At 38.4% G+C, this 20,611-nt stretch overlaps 1 protein-coding gene across 1 annotated transcript in view; it reads left to right on the forward strand.

Moving 5' to 3' along the window:
- Window positions 1-16,429: 16,429 nt before the first annotated feature.
- gbe1b (glucan (1,4-alpha-), branching enzyme 1b) overlaps window positions 16,430-20,611 on the forward strand; it is an 88,241-nt gene continuing 84,059 nt past the window's right edge. Inside the window, exon 1 of the mRNA XM_050060429.1 lies at window positions 16,430-16,673. Within this exon, the coding sequence (XP_049916386.1) occupies window positions 16,576-16,673 (98 nt within the window). The 5' untranslated portion in view covers window positions 16,430-16,575. The remainder of the gene's footprint in view (window positions 16,674-20,611) is intronic.

Raw genomic sequence — 20,611 nt, forward strand, 5'->3', positions numbered from 1 at the left:
TTGATGATGGCTTTTTATTGTCGGTTTAACTCAGAGTGAACATACTCAAGAGTTGACTGAACTAACTCAAATCAGCTGTTCTGGAACTGGTAACTCAGAGTTTCCCATCTCAGGGTAAATCAACTCAGAGTTCAGGGTTAGACTCAGAGTTTGTTGAACCTCCTACCTGGAATACCCCACAGATGTGGTAAGTAATCGTTGTGTATTTTGCTCAGCAATCTTTCTGCTGTAACGTTACCTCCATGTTGAGTAACATTAGCCTACAACCCAAGCATGGTAAATAAGGCTAAAATGCAAACGTTGTTGTGGTTATGTTATGGATAAGTGCTTACCCAGAGCATATAGTGAAGTGACTGGCATACTTCTCATTGTTGGGGATAAACAGACTGCTAGGGAACATTTTATGTTGTTGTTCCCTCAGGAGTTGTGGTGATTTATGAGTGTGGAGTTAGCATGTTCTCCCCGTGTTCCGGTGATTATTTTGAGGCGTACTCTCGTCTCATCCCACCATCAACATATGTATGTAACATACAGTCACTGGCCACTTTGTGTACACCTGTGTAATCTAATGCAATCCAGTAGAACGGCTATACCATAACTTTTTCCCCCGAAGCTTAGAAATTTTCGGTTATTGTTGACAGTGTCTAGAAAGTGACGATTCTACTTTGTTTATTGTTGTGGTCATAGTGAATGGTGGTGGTGTACTGGTTTGGCCTCCTAATTTTGTCTAATTGAGGGGGACAAAATATTAGGAACACTTTTCAATATATTGCACTCCAGTACACCAGCACCACCCACTACGACCTCAATGATAAAGTAGAATTATAGCTGCTGCGCAGCAATGGTCGGGGCTGGGCAATTTTAGGCAAAATTATGAACAAACTGGCCCGATCTAGCTTGAAGCTAAGCATTATCCATGGTGACCAAGATGAAAACATTTTTTAAAATGTAAAAGTAGCTATTGGATAGACTCTGCATATTGACTGATAGCTAAGCCAAATAAACAGGGAAAAGAGACAAGGGATAACAGGGAAAAGTGTTGATAAAGAGTATTTGTCTCTCTGTGAAACTGCCTGGATCATAATTATTTTAACCTTGGCATTCTCTAATCCACATAGCATAATGCCTGAACATAGGACTTTCACATTAGAATGTCCATTCTGCCTTAGCTGAGGCTTGAACTCACAACTTCTGAGACTGAGGTCTGGCTTCTATCTCACTGAGCTAATTGGCAAGTGACAATTCATGTGTGGCTTCACAAATTGACTAAGCCAAGCATCAGGGTGCCAGACAGTTGCCATCCATGCGATGGAAAAGCAAATTTCAAAGTGAAAGTTCCAAAGCTGTAGCACATATGGTTGATTTGTTATGAATGTTCAAAGTTTTGAAATTTAGAGGCTTGCTGTAGCGCCACCATCAGGACTATTGTCTTGTGTTTCCAGTTGAGGACATCTGGCATGGGACTGGACCTTTATGAAAAGTTTGGGTAGATTTCTCATATGGAAATGTTGCACAAGCTGAGGCTTGAACTCACAATCTTCAACACCAAGAATCATTCTCTATCTCACTGAGCTAATTGGCAAACAGAAATGTCACATGTAGCTTCACAAATTGACTGAGCCAGTCACCTGTGTGCAAAACAGCAGCTGTTAGTGTGTAAAGGCAGATTTCAAACGGCTGTCAAAAATTCAGTTATTAAGACAAAAATCCAAAAATACACAAATTGCATCTAGACAGCATGAAGATCTTGGTAATTTGTTTTTAACAATAATTTATTGGCTCCATAAGTGAAAAACTGATGTTTAAAAATGCCATTTTTGCATTGACGAAATTCTAAATGCTGTAAAAAATTAAGTTTTTGAGATAAAATTCTGATATTTTCCAAACATCATCTACCATGACTCCAAAATTTTGTCATTTTTTAATGAACATTGAAAATGTTTTTAGCAAGAATTTGCAAGTATATGTTTACAATACCGTTTACAGTCAAACGTTTTGATGCACTGTAGGCTCAATTTTCGATAAATCGAAAATCTGTGTGGATCGTTTGTGTAGGACAGTCTGAAGATGCTCTGTAGCAAGTTTGGTGTCAATTGAGCAAAAATTGTGGGAGGAGATAGGTTTAATAAGTTTTACAGTTTTTGAAAAAACAGAGTGATGGACTTCATAATTTGCAATAGGTTTAAATGTACAAAAGTTTCTTCAGTATTGGGGCTACATTTTGGTGAAAGTTTGGTTGATTTGTTGTGAATTTTCAAAATTTTGAACTTTAGAGGCTTGCTGTAGCGCCACCATCAGGACTATTGGCCTGTTTTTGCAGCTGTGGAAATCTGGCATGGGACTGGACTTTTGTGCAAAGTTTGGTGATTTTTTGCGCATGGGAAGAAGAAGAACATGCAGCAAAACAATAGGGTCCTGGCAGCTTAGGCTGCCCAGCCCCTAATAATCACCTTTCTGACAATGTCAACAAAAACTGAAAATGTAAAAGCTTTATAAATGTAGAATGTGTGGCAGAGCTGTTGTATTGGATTATTGGATTATTGCACAGGTGTACCTAATAAAGTGGCCAGTAAGCCAGACATACACCACCAATCCATGCCGGCTCTGGGTCTCCCCTCAGCCCCTGGTTGCTCGGCAGCCTCAATCTCTCTTCTTGCTCTCTCTTCTTCCAAAACCTGTAACTCTTCCTCTGTATATTCTGGCTTCTTCTCAACAAACTTGTTGTTTTGATGACGGGAGTAACTGCACTAAACATACGCCATTTGAAATCACTCCGCCCAGCAAGTACTGTATGTCTGGAATGTAGTTCCGGCTGTGCATTTGGCTTCAAAACAACTCTGTCTTGTAATATTACATTATTATTTCATAGCGTGGTGAATGTGTAAGCTACAAGTTGTCCACAAGAGCGTTTTGGAGTCATTTGATGGTGTATTTGATTAGTTTTGAGGGAGAGAGGGGGCTGTACCGTTCACCTCCATTTTGTGCGCCAAGCAGCAGGCAGCTCTGCCCCACCGATCTCAGAATAGCCGGCACTGATAATTAAAGGTAATGTACCTACTCATATGACTATAGGGATTACGGCAATAGGCGAATTTGCCAAAATGTCGAACTATCCCTTTAAGTGAAGACATGTAAAGATTCAACTTTTAAGTCTAATCAACAATTAAAACATTTTTTTTTATTTATATTTATTTATTTAACACATTGAACTCTGAAAATCCAACAGGTCTAATGCTAATAACTCTGTGAATATCTGATTTGGAACAATTATATATATTTTCATTATTTTTTCTTCCATCACAACGCCCACTACTTAGATGTCCTGTTCAATCTGTAAAAGATTCCAAAGTCACTCTAGTGATAGTACAAGTAAAAAGAAATTAATGCATACGTTTTTTTTCCGATATCAGTGTCATGAAAGATATGACAGTTTTAATTTAAATGAAAAAAAAATCCATTATATGAATAAATAGAATTTTACATCCATGGCCAGCAGTCGACACATGTACACAGACCAACATAACAGATGGCTTTTACCAGGCCTGCACGAATTTCTGTTGCAGATATTTGTGGGGGGTTTTCTGGTTTTGGTCCAAAATTAATTAAAAAAGCACAAATGCGTTCTACATTGTTATGTGTAAATATATCAGCAACTGAGGAAATATTATGCTATTGTGAAGAGAATCGGCACTGACTTGAACAAGTTCATTTGTAATATGCATTAAAAGTGAGGCTCATGTCAGCAGTCGTCATTAAAACTGATTGATACCTCTACAAATAATGAAAAAAAATTAGCCAGACAGCTTTTTTCTTTCAGTAATTGCCTATATTGATAGCCTACATTCAAGCCATGTTAATACTAACATTTTCTCCGTCTGTGACAAGTGTCAGGTGAAATGAAATATTAGAATGTTAAGATAGCCTGTCAATGGACGTAATATTTTCTGAGTCAGAAACATTTGGCCCTGACTGAACAGGTTACGCAGTACCTTATACATTAATGGACTTGTTCAGTCAAATTATGGGCACTCTAGTGGATTCAGATCTTCAAGGCATTTATGCAGCCATTGAGGCTAATGGAGGACATTTTGTGCCTCTTGAGTTAATTATTTTAATGCAAATGTTCACTGGTTCAAATTGATCACTGTTTTGGGCTTGAAGACTTGTAAAAGAAACTTAAAAGAAGAATAGCCTGAAATTTTTACTTCATTGTCACATTACAGTTAAAACACCATTTCAAAGGCAATATTCAAATAAGACAATCAGAAGGCTGCAAATTCTCATGTACCCAAGCACACCAAGGTTTCTGTAGCTTGTGCCATCCTTGTAACAAAAGAGAAACAAAAAAATATGTAGCTCTTTAACTCTGAATATTCATTTTTTCCCACTAATGTTTCTGAATATTTTAGTATGCCCTTTGTCTTTCTGAATAACAGCATCTGGCTAAAATATAAATGAGGTGTGGATCCATTTTTGTAACTTGCCCTTACTGAGAAATATTGTTTTGGTTTCATGGCTTGATCTTGAAAGGTTGTGGAGACACAAACTCACACTGTGAACAAAATGTAAATACAACGCATTCATTCATTGTTTTAAAGCCTCTTTCATCTTTGCAACAAAATGGAAATTGGACACGTCTGATCGAATTCACTTTTATTTCAGGGTTTAAGGTCAGAGTGTTTGTAAAAAATATGCGTTATGTTGATTTTTGAGCCTAATCTCGACTCGTATTTTGACAGCAAAATATTCTCTACTCTGAAAACAAACCTTTTTTATTTGCAACATACTCAGACAGCGTATCACTCTGCAAGTTTTAGACACAGTAGGATTGCGTTTGTCAAGGGACTGAAGTTAAAAGGGAAATGGTATTCTCATGGTGTGCCATGCAAGTCAATAATGGCCACAGCAGGTACTGAATTAGTCATCAGGATATGTATTATATGTTATATTGAAAGGCCAGTGTAATTATTTTTCTCTAACCTTATTTGACAATCGTCTTCTTGTTTCTGTTAAAGAAGCCTTGACTTCTCCTTGCTGAGGCCCAGTTGAAATTCAGCCTCTTCACCCTCTTTCTTTGACGGTGTCCCCTGAGCCCCCGCTGCTTGATTTAAACCATTTGGCCTGTTATATTATGAGGTCAGGTGTTAACAATTCACTTCGTCTGAAGGAGCTGACTAGTCTGAAATCCATAAATTAGTTTTGCCGAAAAACCCTGAGTGTGGCGATACAGGCTCTGCTTACCTCCTCGTGTCCTTAACCTACATTAACAACTATGGCATCAAATAGGAAACCACTTCAACCCATATATTTTAAAGGTCCAGTGTGTAGGGTTTAGGGGGATATACTGGCAGAAATAGAATATCATATAATAAGTATGTTTTCTTTAGTGTATCATCAACAGAAAATAAGAATTGTTGTGTTTTTCGTTACCTTAGAGTGAGACGTTTATATCTACAAAGGGAGTGGATCCTCATCTGTGAAGATCTTCATGTTGCACTGCCATGTTTCTACAGCAGCCCAGAACAGACAAACCAAACACTAGCTCTAGATAGGGCTGTTCACATTTTCACATTGGCCCCTCCAGGACATGCTCAACAGTGTCGGAAAACACTGATTTGTAATCTGTAATGTGAAACTGTTGGCTGTAGATTGGACCATGTGTGTTTTTGCATTTTCATGTCGTCCACCGAAGTAAACAGCCCCTCTGCAACCAGAGCATCAGAAGAACTCTGAGAACACTAAGAATAAGATGCTTACAGCTAAACAGGAGATTGCAGGAGAATCTGCAGAGTATTACAAACAATTGTGCAGCCCAGAAATAGAAGGAATGGAAACTCAGTTAAGACATTATTTGCAAGATCTGAATTTTCCACAAGTGACCAACGCACAAAACCAATACCTCACTGCGCCAATTATTGTTGAAGAGATATCAAAAGTGATTCAGAAACTAAAGCCAGATAAGAGCACAGGTAGTGGGGAATTCTACAGAGAGTTTAAAGTACAACTTACCCCTATCTTATATAAAGCGTTTAACTGGGCATTAACACATGAAATATGACCAGACACATTGAGCAATTCCATAATAACAATTATCCATAAGGAGGGTAAGGATCTATTACAATGTGAAGGATACAGACATATAACTCTACTAAATGTAGATCAAAAACTTCTTAGTAGCATTCTAGCTAAAAGGTTAGCTAAAATTATCATGACATCATAGACTTAGATCAGACAGGTTTCATTAAAAATACACAATTATAAAATTATGTCAGACGTACAATTAATATAATAGAGCATGTGCATAAAAACAATACACAGGCTCGTATCCGGCTTTAGTAATACCTTTATTTCTTGGTTGCAGAATATGTATAGAACCCGAAAAGCCCAGGTTAGAGTAAATGGAACACTATCAAGCCCATTTGAGCTTAAAAGAGATATAAGACAGGGGGATCCTCTCTCGCCATTAATCTTTGCTTTATGTATCGAACTACTGGCAGCAAGTATTAGGAGAAATTAAGAAATAGAAGGGGTAGAAACTGAGGGGATACAGCACAAAGCAGCGCTATATGCGGATGGTATCATCTTATATTTAACAAAATTAGAAGGTACTCTCCCAGCTTTAATGAAGAGCATTAAAGAATATAGCATTGTATCAGGGTATAAACTGAATATGCAAAAATGTGAAGCAATTAGCCTGGGAAACCCTATTGCTCCCAAGTTAAAAATGAATTCCTCTGGAAATTGGATAGAGAAAAGGTGAAATATTTGGAAATAGAAATACCTAGGAACTAGGATCAACTATATAAATATAACTATGATCAACTGGAAACAAGAATTAAACTTAAGACTTGAACAGATGGTTAGTCCCTTTGTCATTATCAGGAAGGACTGACACCATTCGAATGAACATACTCCCCAGATTCTTATTTTTATTTAAGGGGCTTCCTTTGTATGTCAATCCAGCCACATTTAGGTGCTGGGACAGAATGTTACTTAAATTCGTATGGAACAATAAAAAACCAAGGGTCAAAATGAAAATGCTCAAACTGGCTAAAATAAAGATAGGTTTGGCTCTCCGTAATTTGCAGAATTATTATAAGGCAGCTTGAATACAAATATTATAAACATGGCTAATAGATGATATACAGGCAAAATGGAAGTCAATAGAGCTGGCCCCATACCAAGGCATTCAGAAACTCTAACTCAAGGTTAGAGCTGAACAATTGGTTTCAAAATACTCTTAGAGTCTGGAATAAAGTCAGTAGGGATCTTAAGAATCATAATGAACTGCTGGTATTGAGACAAATAAAAGCAGATCCCAACTTTATCCCAAACAAAGAGGAAGGCACCTTTAAAATCTGGAATCAGAAAGGGCTGAAAATATTTGGACAATTTATCAACCATAAAGGAATTATGCAATTTGAATCACTACAGTGAGAATATGATTTGCCACATTCTCAAGAAAAACTCGACTTCACGCTGTCTAATATTGAATGGAAAAATATATGTCCATCATCACATAAGACAACAGCATCTCAGTTCTGGCAAGAATACACATGGAATTTTCCGATGAGATATTTTCTAACATCTGTTCAACAAACCATATTTCAACAATCAGTAACATCAAATTGTTGGAGAGACTCGAGTCGCTTGGTCTCGTCCAGTTTTAAATACTTACTGGAAATATATTTGTATAGAAATTAAAAATGTTTTTAAAATTGACCTAAAAATTAGTCAAGAGTTCATTCTGTTAGGGAAAATGCTAAAGGAAATAGTGGGATTTGAAAATAAGTACCTTATCAGAATACTGAGGATAACTGCTCTCAAACTTGTGACGAAAAACTGGCTCCAGAAACTAAGACCATGCGTAGAGAGGAGCCTGGTGGAAAAAGTAAAAGAAATGGAGCAGTTAACATATGAAATCAGTGGAAATATTAGAACGGGACACACATGGTGGGCCAAATTGGAGCACTACATAGAAAATGTGGGACAAATACAAGATTAGAACCATCATGCACCTCAGCTAAATAAAAAGGCAGGGGGCGTTCTGACAGCCAATTGGAGTAATACAGTAGATAGTAAAAGTCAGCAACCAAATGGGGGGAGCACTTCTGTTTGTTGGTTTTGTTTTGTTTTGTTTTCCCAATTATCTGTTAATCTTATTATGTATTTACCCATTTTCAACAGCATGTTTTCCAAGCCAGTTGTTAACCTCATCACCTTGATGATTTGTTGATGAAATATGAGTTATTCATGAATTTAATTTTGATTGTTCAATGAACTTCTGCCTTGTATGCCTTTTTTCCCTTCTTTCTCTCTTTTGTATCTTTTTTTGGTGGGAAAGGGGTCCTTTGAATAATATAAACTTAGTAGACATGGATTGAATGGTATGGACTTGGTGGGGCTGGTGTTTGGATAAATGTTTGTATTTCATCACTTTTATTATTTCTGATATAGTATTTGTTACCTTGTTGTGTATGGGTGTTATGGTTTTGTCTTCCTTTATTTGTGCTTTCTTTATACATTCTGTTTAGTGCGTTGTTAAATTTTTGCCTTGGTTATATGTCTGCTCCCAGTATAAACCTTTTAACAATGAACATTGAAGGAATTGTAACTGGGAGAAGTTCCTGCTCTTTGCAATCTGCAGTCCTCACTGGTAGATTCCACTAAATCCCTTAAATCTTGCACACTGTTCCTTTAAACTTTGTTGCATTCACTGCCCACATGCACAATACTTTTGAGAATAATTCAGAAGAGTACTGAAGAGAGTGTTTGCATAAGAGGGTCATGAGAGAGACAACATGACATGTAATGTGGAAATCTCAACTCAACATGAAGACATTCATGCACCTGGTAGGCTCAGTCGGCACATGCTTTGTGTTCTGCCTTACACATACACAATGATATAGCTGTTTCCGCCTTCTCTAATGTCTCTCATTAAAGATCTCTCTCCTTGTGTCAGTCTCTGGTCCTTTCTGAGATCCCAGCTCCTCCATCCTTGAAATTGAAGGCTGAAGTGAATCTTATCGCCACTCATTAGCTTCATTCCCATTCTATCTGGCTCCCTTTATTGCTCAGTGTTAACCTTCTTACTTGGTAGCATTCATGGAGAAGTGGTGTCCTTCTGTCAGAGGAATTAAATGACTTGCAATATTTCAGCACACTTATCCCTGACATATAATTTGATCCCAAACAGAAAGAGGCTGTCTGTATTGTGCCTAGATCATGTTGCTATAATTTCTCTCAATTATCATACATTTTCATTTTGTGTTACTGCAATGTGTTATAATAGGAGTGTATGAGCAGATTAATTTATATAGCTCAGTTTTAGTGGGATAGGTGCCAAAGAAAATTCATCGTGAAGTGCATATTTTTAGGTGTTCATGGACTGTAAACCACAAAACTGTCTGAACCTAATTGTCTGGTGAGGAATTAGCTAATATTCAGTTCCACAGAAATCAGCAGCAATTTGAGACACAGAAAATGTATACTAATTATGTTGTTGGATGGATGCAGTTCCAGAACCATTGCCTTATGCTTTTGTTTAGATTGATTGATGTATTTTGCATTGATGCAAATAAATTGTCCTTTCTTTTTTTCTCCAATTCACAAACAGAAGAGCTGACTCTACTCCTGTCTGACAGCTAGAGTTGGGAGATGTCTGTTGTTTTGGAAAGCTGCTCTTCTGAAAATATCTTTCCTCAGTAGACTGCTGTGACGCAGTGTCCACACACACTCAGTTGCATAAAAACGATTGTTCCTCCGACCAAAAATACATCATCTTAATCTTAATCAAGTACTGCGCGTACAGAATCAGAGCTGCAATCCTCAGAGACTGCTTGTGTCAGAATCAAATTGGCTGCAAATATGGATTAAAATGAGAGACTGAGGTGTCCACTCCTCATCTGTATTGGCATTGAATTGATCTGTCCTCTTTGCTTTGCCAGTTGGCCATGATATCTGGAAATATCATGTGTTTGGTGTCACAACAACTCATGGTTCTCAGTTATTTATTCCCACTTACTGAATTTCTTAAAAATAAATTAACAAATATCAGGGTCTTACAGTATAACTGTTAGTTATCTCATTGTTGAATAATTTGGAATTTTTCTGTCTTCATTTTATTTTCTTTACTCATTTACTTGCCCATTATAGTTTCCTCGCATGACCCTCGGAAACATTGCACACGATTTAGCATTTCATTTCCACATCAAACTGTCAACGTCTCAGTGGCGAAGATATTTTGAAAAGCAGTTTACTTTTATGTAAATAGCGCCATTGTCTGTGAATGATACATGAATGGCATTTTTCAAAATGAATCAAACATTTCTCTTACGGACTTTTTCCAAACAAAAATATGGAACAAAGGGGCACAGCAACTTTTTCATGCCACAAGTTCAACATTTTCTCAAACGTCTATTGCATTTCTCCACCACAGAAAATGTGTAAAATTATGTTCTTAATACTTTAAAAGATTATGTAGTTTTTTTCCTTCTGAGTAAACATGCTCATTTTCGGCATTGTCCTACTCCACATTAATATGCAGTCATATTAGAGCCATTGCAATTAGGACAAAGCGATCTAACTCAAAGCTTTGATTTGCAAAGATGCTGCTGCTTAGATGTATGCACCATTTTCTTCTCATAATTTTAATTGTTTAATAAATGCCTCCAGCTTCTGTACTCTTTCTCTGATTCTTCATATGACACTATGTATCTTATTAAAACATTTAGAGTTACAGTTTTAGTATTCACTGACTTTCCTGCTCTGTCTTCTAGCTTCCAGTAACTATAATTTTTTTGCCTTAGAGGTGTCTTATGGAGATTGAACACTCTGGGAAGTAATTCTCTCAGCTTGGATGCATTATAATCCTTTGATGAATAATTACAGGTATTGAAAGACTAATTGTATTTTTTCATTACACATGATATCAGTGTAGCATGCTTGTATACTCACATCAATTTAGTTGAACGAGAAGCTTGTTTGTGTCGGCTTCAATTAAAGTCACACTGGCAGTCGAAACTGGCATTTCAATTGTGTTTTGCATCTGTCACAGTCTTTCCACCTAAAATAGGATTCTGCAGTGGGACATACAGTTCAGTACCACAGGGAGAGAACGCTCAAAGCTTCATCATCATCATCAACATCATCAGAATTCTTTTGAATGAATAAATTACAGCCACCCAGGGTTGTAACCATGGTGTCTTGGGAAAAGGAAACAAGATTTTGTTGGGGTGAATTTCGGGTGAATAGGGTGGGAGGAATGGAGGCACGCTTTGCATGGAAATCTGTAATGCTATCACAGGTTGTAATTATTAACATTTGCATAATGTTTTCATGAAAAAAAACCCCTATAAATCTGCCTTTTTCAGTTTGATTCACCCACTGTATCAAACATAGAGGAGCCATCTTAGACAAAGCATCTTCAGGTGGTGGACAAAATAGCATCCAGAAAAAGGACATCAGTAATGCACTGGTCAGGCCAGTATCAACCACAACAATGACCATTAAAGTGTCACTGCAAATTATTATACAACAGTGGGCTTGTATCAGGCCACATACCAAGTAACATTATTTGTCAGCTCCTAATGTGATACAGTTTCTAAAATCGCTGATGTGTGGGTTGTATTTTCTGTGTCACATTATTTCTATTCCTGTTGACATGTTAAATAATTTCGCAGCATTTTCCCTTTGGACCTCTGTTAGCTGCCTTATGCTGCTTTGAAAAATCACATAAAGATCAGACTGTCTGACCTCTGTTATAGCTGAAAAATGTTGCATTCAACCTCATATAACCCATCTTTGTAGCAGTGCTTGTAATTGTGATATTAAAGGTTCAATGTGTAGGATTTAGCAGCATCTAGTGGTAAGGCTGAAGAACTGAAATGTCTCGCATGTGCCAACTACGGTGGTCAATACACAAATGCGGACGGCCCTGTCTGGAGCCAGTGTTTGCTTTGTCTGGTCTGGGCTACTGTCAAACAACAAAGCTGACTCGCTATATAAACATAGAGGACCCACTCCATATGTGGATACATACGAACGGCTCAATCTGGGGTAACAAAAACACAAAGATACTTATTATCAGAGGATTATACAGTGATGAAAACATAGTCATGAATATTATTTCCTTTATTACAGACAATTTTGGAGGCTTTATTTTATAGGACAACTATAGTGTGAAGAGGGGAGAGAGGGGGAAAGACATGCAGCAAAAGGCCATGGGTTGGAATTGAGGCCACAGGCGCTGTGGCAAGGACACAGCCTTTATACATGGCGTGTCTGCTCTACCAAGTGAGCTAGTGGGAGCCCCATGAATATTATTTCTGCCCATAGATGTCCCTAAACCTTACACACTGGACCCTTAAAGTAGAAGTGTTTTCATTATTTTGTCTATTTCACGTAATTCATTCTAAGGTACAGCAATATTAGTCTAGGTTACTTTACTAAAGCTGCTGTCAGCCTAGTTGATTAGACTGTGCAGACAGTGTAGAAGGATCTGTGAAGTGTTATTTAGTCCTATACTAACTTTGTGCAACATAATACATTTTGTAAAATGAAAATTTGTGAGGTGTACTTTTTTCTAAATGTTTTGTGAGAAAATGTTTTTTTTTCTTTTCAGAGTTCTTAACTCTTAGGTATGGACTGATAATCTACAACTGGTGACTTTTGTTCACTTAATGTTGCTGCTAAAAGCAGATGAGACAAGGATATATGAACTGTGCAGGCCACAAAAAATACTTGTTCTGTTTGTGACCTCTGGTGGGAAAACAAATATGTATCCTCTACTGCAATTTTACATGTAGAATATCTCTGTGTTACCCATTACAGCTAGGAAAATTGTTTACTGAATCAGATAGTTTAAGTATTATACATTGTAGTTGTTGCTCATTTTGTCATATTGCTTACAGATAAAATCAATCCACCACTTCCATCGAGTTAACATCCCTCAGATAAAATCTAATATTTTTTGTTTGCTCTTGTCATTGGATGCTGTGTCTCTTCACATACCCCTGTAAATATTTGTTATTTAGCTGTGAATCACAGACATTTATTGGCATAACCTTCTGGGTTGGACAGTTAACACACTTGTTTCATCTATTACCAACAGATGGCTCTTTAGAACGGCGCTCCCTATGTGACCTTTAGCTGGGACAGTTTTATTTTGTGACAAGGACAACACTTTCAAGAGCCACACTATTTCTTCAGTCAGCGTGCATGTTTATCAGCCTCTTCCGAATGGGATTTAATCTAAATTATAGCAAGGTTATCCATCTGGAGTCCATTAAGTTAGTTCTGCCACTTCTTTGAAGTAGTCTGTGGTAAATCTTGTTGAGGCCAGAGACAACAAGATTAAAGCATTGAATTTTAGAAAGAGATGCAGATTAAAAAGAAACACAGAAGTACAGGTGAAGTGAATTTTGAAAACGCACATTTGCAGCATTACATAGCAGATTAATTCACTGTCACGCATGCTAACACTAATACTGTTGTGTGCCTGAGTGGCTTCCCATAGTCCTGTGACAGCAGGCCTTGACATTATACAAACTTTGCCCACCTTTAACTTTGCCAAAATCAATGAGATGTTGCTTCATGAAGTCTGTCTCAGTACATATACTATACCAGGGCACGTTACTGAATAACAGGCCACTTTTATCAAAACAGTTTGTTCTAGTTAAGGGGACGGTTCACCCCAAAATCAAAAATATATATTTTTCATATTACTCATTGTGTAATTTATCAATCAAGATTGTTTTGGTGTGATTTACTAAGTGTTGTTGATATCAGCCATGCCTGCCTTATCTCAAATATAATGGAACAAGTCTGTGGTGCTCAAAGCACCAAAAAATTTGTTTGAAAAACTCAGCAGCAATGTCTCTTCCCACAAATCATGACCCAGTCACTCAAGATAATCCATAGACCTTGTTGTGAGCAGTTTCATGTAGGAACTATTCTACCGAACTACACACACCAACTGTGTCACCACATAGAAGGAAGCACGCATCTTCTACTAGCTGATGTAGCACCACTGAACTAGCTGATAATACAGCACCGCTGAGAAGGATGCCATTAATGTTTACATCTCACACTGTCACAAGCATGAGCCTCTCATTCACAGGTAGATGCACGCTTCCTCCTGCGCGATAATACAGTTGGCAGGTGTAGACTTATATTACCATTCTACATAAAGGATATACAATAAATGTTGACATACAGCATATAAATTAATTCATGTTTAACTGTGAGGTTTGTGGAAAGTCTAATTTCAGTTTAATTCAAACTGACATTGAATAAATCAATGATTAATTGAAAGTATTATTTTTAGAACTTTAACTGTAGATGGGTTTAAAATGCCCCAAGGGAAGCAAAAGATGAACAGCAATGGGTCATTCTAATCAAAGGGTGAAGCGTGCAGCTGCAACTTCAATGTAACTCCAATCTGCCCAATGGATAGTGACAGTTTTGTGTGTTGACATTTTGGCTGAAAGGTAAAAGACTATCTAAACATCCAAAATTAAAATACATCATCCTCAGTGGAGAATGATTGTGGTCAGCAATTTTTACAAAAACAAATCAGTTTAATATAGTTTTTAAAAATGGAAATTGTAGCCTGATTGTTGCACGAGAAAAGACTTGGGATCCATCCAGAGTTTTGCATTTATGATCTAGGACCATGTGTATTTAATCAAAATTTTGCAGCAGTTCAGCCAATAATTAGTGTGTCATGGACCAATGTGTTGCACGGGGAGAATTTGCTTGCACCTGCTTCTGGACAAAAGATCATGGTCACCAAAACCATCAGGAACTGTTCTCTATAGGGACCATGAATACTTGCACTTAAATGTATGGCAAAGTGGCGAACAGCTGTTGACAGTGGTGGAAAGTAACTACATACGTTTACTCAAGTACTGTACATTAGTACAATTTTGTGGTACTTTCTTGAGTATTTCCATTTTATGCTAGTTTATGCTTCTACCCCACTACATTTCAGAGGCAACATTGCACTTTGTTCTTCTCTATATTACTTTGACAACTTAAGCTACCTGTTTGGGCCTTTTCATAGTTGACGCACGCAACGCGAGCAAGCAACGCGAGCAAGCAACGCATTTCCTTTCATAGTCAACACACAACACTTGAAATGCAATACATCGCTCACGCAATAGGGGGTAGCAGAGTCACCGGTACATTCCAGCTAGCTAGTACTGCTGTAGCTAGCTAGTACTGCTATTTTATTAGAGTGCAGGGCACTAGAACTGTCATATCAATGGGGGTGTGCCCGTACTAGTTCACAAAGTTTTTCCTCCTCGCCCGCCATATTTCATACCTGCTTCTTCTGTGAATAACAAAAAGTGGTTAATTTCAAGTACGTCGGGGCGTCGGTGGCTTAGTGTAGAGCAGGCGCCCCATGTACAAGGCTGTTGCTGCAGTGGCCCGGGTTCTAATCCAGCCTGTGACCTCTTGCTGCATGTCATCCCCCCTCTCTTTCCCCCCTTCACACTTATCTGTTCTGTCCATTGAAGGCAAAATGGCCAATAAAATATCTTTAAAAAAGAAAGAAAAAAAAAAAAAATTCAAGTACGTCATTATCACCCCCGCTGGCAACACATGGTATTACACAGTATTACATGGTATTATCAAAACACATTTTGAGATGCAAGCGCGCATCATGGCGGTCAGTGCGTCTCGATGTGTCCCAGTGCGTTCGCGTCTGTGTGCCTTTGTGTCGACTATGAAACGGCCCTTACTTTGCAGATTCTGATTAATAATACAAATTATAATCAACAGATACAATATTAGCTATGCATCATTATAGGTGAAGATGAGACATTATTAATCCTAGGGGCAAAAGATTCTCAACATAACGGGCAAATATAAAGTATATAAAATAAGCCATACCTTTAACAGCTGCATTAATAATGTACATCTTAATGCACTAATAATCAAAATCCAATGATATAATATAGGGCTAGATTTTCTGAAATCGGCCATTCTGTAAAATGAGTAAGCTTACTTTTACTCTGGTAGCCTACTTTAAGTTTATTCTAATGCTAATACTTTTGTACTTTTACTTACTTTTTCTTGTAAAACATGCACTGGTTATATGGTCAGTATTATTCAAGGTATGTCAACCAAAGCCAAAGACAAATCATTCTAGGTTTATATTGAGTTTAGTTATTGAGCACCAGAGACTAATTAATTCCATGTCGATGCATCCTATATTTAAGCAGGTTTTTTTTTTTTTATAACCACAAAGTCAAGCAGACAGAAAACCTACAAAGTCGCACATCTGCATACAAATCCGAGTCATCTTCCTCTGACGCGCCAGATGCTTCCTCTTCTGTCATCTTAAAGTTACACTGTATCACAGCACTGCACGGCTTGGTTCTCTTATCTCTGACCCGCTGGAGAACACAGCATGCAGTGTGATGGGACGGGCTTGTCGGAGAGCAGCCTGATTCGTTGTTGTGTCCGGATACAAAAAGCTCGCACTACATGCCTTTCCTCTGTCCATAACACTGACAATACGTCCGGCCAGCAGCAGTCGGTGCTCGATTGGTCTCGTCTGGAGAAACCATGGCAGACCAAGAGGATAATGTTACAATTCCTGAGTTCAGCTGCCTTCTCCAAATGGATCCCTACCTTAAACCATTCGAAAAGGACTTCGTGAGGAGGTAAAACACCGCCTAAATGGCGCTTTTGTGCTCAGTTTGTCGCCAAATACAGTCCCCGGTGAAGCGAGCAGAAGCCAGCTCTGTTCTGGTATTGGTGTCGTGAAATAAAATTACACAACTAACAGATAAAAGGCGACGTTTGCAACACATCAGACAGTCGTCCCTCTGTGTTTAGGCTTGACATTGTGTATGAGGAGAGGTCGCACAGGGTTACGTTTCACTCTCATGCACAGCAGCTATCTTGCTGTTTCCCCCTTTTTCAGTCTGCTGAATAACAAGCGTTTAACGTTAGAGGATGTTGAGTTTATGTAAAATTAATGAACTGCTACCATTTCATGTGACAAGTTGCTGAAGAAGGCAAGTCGTGTCTCAACTTCCGATGTTTGACAGTTCAATAGTAGGCATGTGTTTCGCAGTCAGGTGACGTCCACGTTGCGTCGTGAGGTGGTGCTTTGGGCTGAAATGCTGTCTGATCCTCTCCTGTTGTGTCTTCGGCTGCCGGAGCCGATCCGTCGCTGTGGTCCAGCATCACAAAAGCCTTTGCCTTCTGCAAGCTTCGGCTCTCATTATAATGAGTTTTTCTGTTCATTATGTCTGGTTGTTATCGAGGCATCAGTTATCCTAAAATGTGTTTTAAAATCGGATTAAAGTCGAGAGTTGGACGCTTCCAACTCGGAGCACATACCGTGCAGAGGCAGATTGGTTTGGTTTGTGCAGTGTGAAAGGCCCTGCAACACAAATAACCTCTCAGACATTAATTGACTTTATGCTGCACTCATATGCTGCATGGTTTTCCCCTTCAGCCTCGATTTGGCCTCCATACAAATTAATTATAAGGGTGGAAGTCTTAAGCAGCTGACTTTGTCTGCAAGTGTGTGCTACTAGTGATTGTGCAGTATGTGGGCTGGTGCATTTATTAATATGGGATTATATCCTGCACAAATTTCAATCACATTTCTTGTGCAGTTGCCAAAGTAGTTGCTGGTCGATGGTATCAAACTACATGTAGGTAGACTCCAAGATTTTATGGCCACAAATGTTTCCGATGATGCGTCCTTGTAATGAAGTCATCAGCTATATTTATTGCGGTAATGCACAAACCAAAGTGGAAAGTTTTGATAAATAACATAACAACCTTGTTATCATCATTAGTGAGAGCTGCAGTGGGCCAGTATGAACCAGAATCTTACTTTAGATGATAACTGATGTGATTAAAACATTTGTTGGACTGTAAAGTACCTAGTGTTATATTTGGATTTATCCAATATTGGGATTTGCCCTGTCCATGTTTTGGCAAATTGTCCTAGTTCTGTGTGACATGATTTAGAGAGCATTACAGAGACGTTAGCTCACCAATCATATTCACATGCCATGATAATATTTAAATATATGCACCCAGGAGAGAGAAAACATACAAAACCTTTTAATAGAATCAAGTTTAATTAACTGAACTTGAAGTTCATAAACATTTGTTTTGCTAATTAGTCAATCCGGGGACCCTTAGGTCTGTTTATTCTCTGTCACTTATATCACCAAAAGAATACGGTGAATATTTACAGGAAATTATACAGTGAAACTGTGCTCATTGTGAACACTGAAACAAATTTAAACTACAAGTGCGCTTGAATTAGTGCAGCACCTTCCAGAGACCTGAAAAGACCAGACAGGTGTCCTTCAATGGTAAATGCATTGACCTTGTGTCTACACTAATCTCCACAAGTAAATAGACACTCTTTGTAAGTCAATAGTTGGTGCAGACTCATGCTCTCTGTTCATGTTTTTAGTTTTGGAGATTTAGTTCTGGTTTTAACCTGATAAACTGAGTGGACTAAAACGAAGGGATGCACTTTAGGAAGATAATTGCTTAATGACTGAGTTGCAACAAAATGTTCCAGTTAATAATAATAATGATGCATTGTTTATTTCATGATCATTTCTTTTTCTTTGAGAGGATGCTGTAAGCTCATTTCTGGCTGGAAGGCCATATGGCTCACATAATGACAGTGTAGTCTTTAGCTCGATTCCCTACCTTGTGTCAAATTAGTCTCAGCTGCTGGATTCCTTTAAAAAAAAAAAGAAGTAATGTTTTCTTTTTTACTTACAAGAGCTGCTCACATTGCTACGGTATCTGCTCACTGTTGGGTCGTCCCTGAAACTAGGCCTTAAAACTCTGCTTAGGGGCCATATAGTTTAATCCATTTTCATTACCGTGTCAGATCTTGTCTCTAATGTGGCAGGTAAGGGACCACCTGCTTTGTATTTGAAGCATGTGAGCAGGGCTCTAGTCTTGCAGAGAGATGAGCGTGTCAGTTTCATCTCAGACACAGCTTGGGATTGCTAGGCTTCACAGAGCCCTAGACGTGTCTCAAACACCTGTCACGCTGATGAAAGTTGTACATAAATTATTTTACATATAGGTGCACTGCTGTGTGAAGGTTAATTCTTGATAAGCCCCTGGTGTCCTAAGGCCCAGAGCCCAAACACCACACCATGAACACAGGCATAGAAATCAAGAGCTTTCTCAGGCTATGGTGTCACGCTGAGTTCCCTTGCTGAGCTGCACAGTGCTAAGAATTCAGCTGGCTTATCAGAAAGAGACCTATGACCACACAGACCGATTCTTTAGATTTCACCAGCATGTCATGGCTCAAGGCTGCCCACATCTCAGGTTTGTTGAACTTTGGTTCACACCAGATACAGCCAGTATGCACAGACAGTTAAAATTATTCCAGCGGATTGTACCGGTCTTCCATTCTAATGAGTATTCTGTGGTTGTAGGCAGCTCTTATTTTATTTTATCAGGATGCTAGTTTCAGATTGAATGTGAAAACAGCCGTTGATGCTGCACGCAGGTTACAGCCCCTGTGAGCAGTGCTCTGTTGACATGCTTCATTATTTACCCTTCCTGTTGCGCAAGTCTGCAGGAAGTGCTGCTAGGATTTTGCAGCTCGTGGCACCATGTATCTCCTAAATTGGACCAAATGAAAGTAGGGAGCACAGGGACTGCTGCTTATTACGGCAAGGAGTTTTTGCAAAGATTTGAGTATGTCATCACAACTCGTTTCAAAGTGAAAATACAGCAATAACTCTGAGTCTTATGCTTGTGATGGTGATGCAATATATTTAAAGCAAAACTGATTATTGACTTTGAAGTGATGACTGCCGATGCATGTGCTCTGACTAAAAAGTAATGAGCTAAAATACAGGATTTAAAGCTAAGTGGAAAAGCAGCAACTTACAGTTCCTTAATAGTTAATATGTATTAAAATGGCCAGATTACATTTCTAAAACTACCTGCTGTATTTTAATGAGTGAATGTTTTTGTACCTTCTTTAAAGAAACAGTGTGTAGAATTTAGTGGCATCAAGTGGTGCGGATTGCAGATTTGCAACCAGCTGAAACGTCTCCTGTATGCCAAACGTGAACTCATGGGTTAGGATTCCTTCAGTGTCGATTGTTCAGGAGGTTATTACCGTGAGCCAAATAATCCACAGAGGTCTCTTCTTCTCCAAAACAAACGGAGCATGTGATTAAAACAGTAAAAACACTGAACAAAGCAGTTTTACTTTACAAATCAGTGTTTCTCTGACACTGTTTGGCTCATCACAGACTGGCTGCTAGCCCAGCACCTGCTAATGTGGGCTCACTTTTTTTTCTCTGATTGTGTAATGTGTGCTTACTTTTTTTTCTCCTCTGATAACTTAAAGGAAAATTTTGGTTTATTTCAACCTGTCTCCTATCGTCCTAGATTTGTTTCAAGCGACTAGTGACATAAAAATAATAGTTAGCATGTTAGCTGTTAGCCTAGATACAGCCGGGGTGCATAGTAGCGTCAGACCTGTTAAAACGTAAGTGAACGGGCAACCTTCAAGTGCAAAGTTAGTCCACTAAACAAGCTTTTTCTCCACAAAGACCACCTCATATTGTTAGGATAAATG

This window comes from Epinephelus moara, chromosome 2, assembly GCF_006386435.1.
Source record: "Epinephelus moara isolate mb chromosome 2, YSFRI_EMoa_1.0, whole genome shotgun sequence".
In the NCBI taxonomy this organism is placed as follows: Eukaryota; Metazoa; Chordata; class Actinopteri; order Perciformes; family Serranidae; genus Epinephelus; species Epinephelus moara.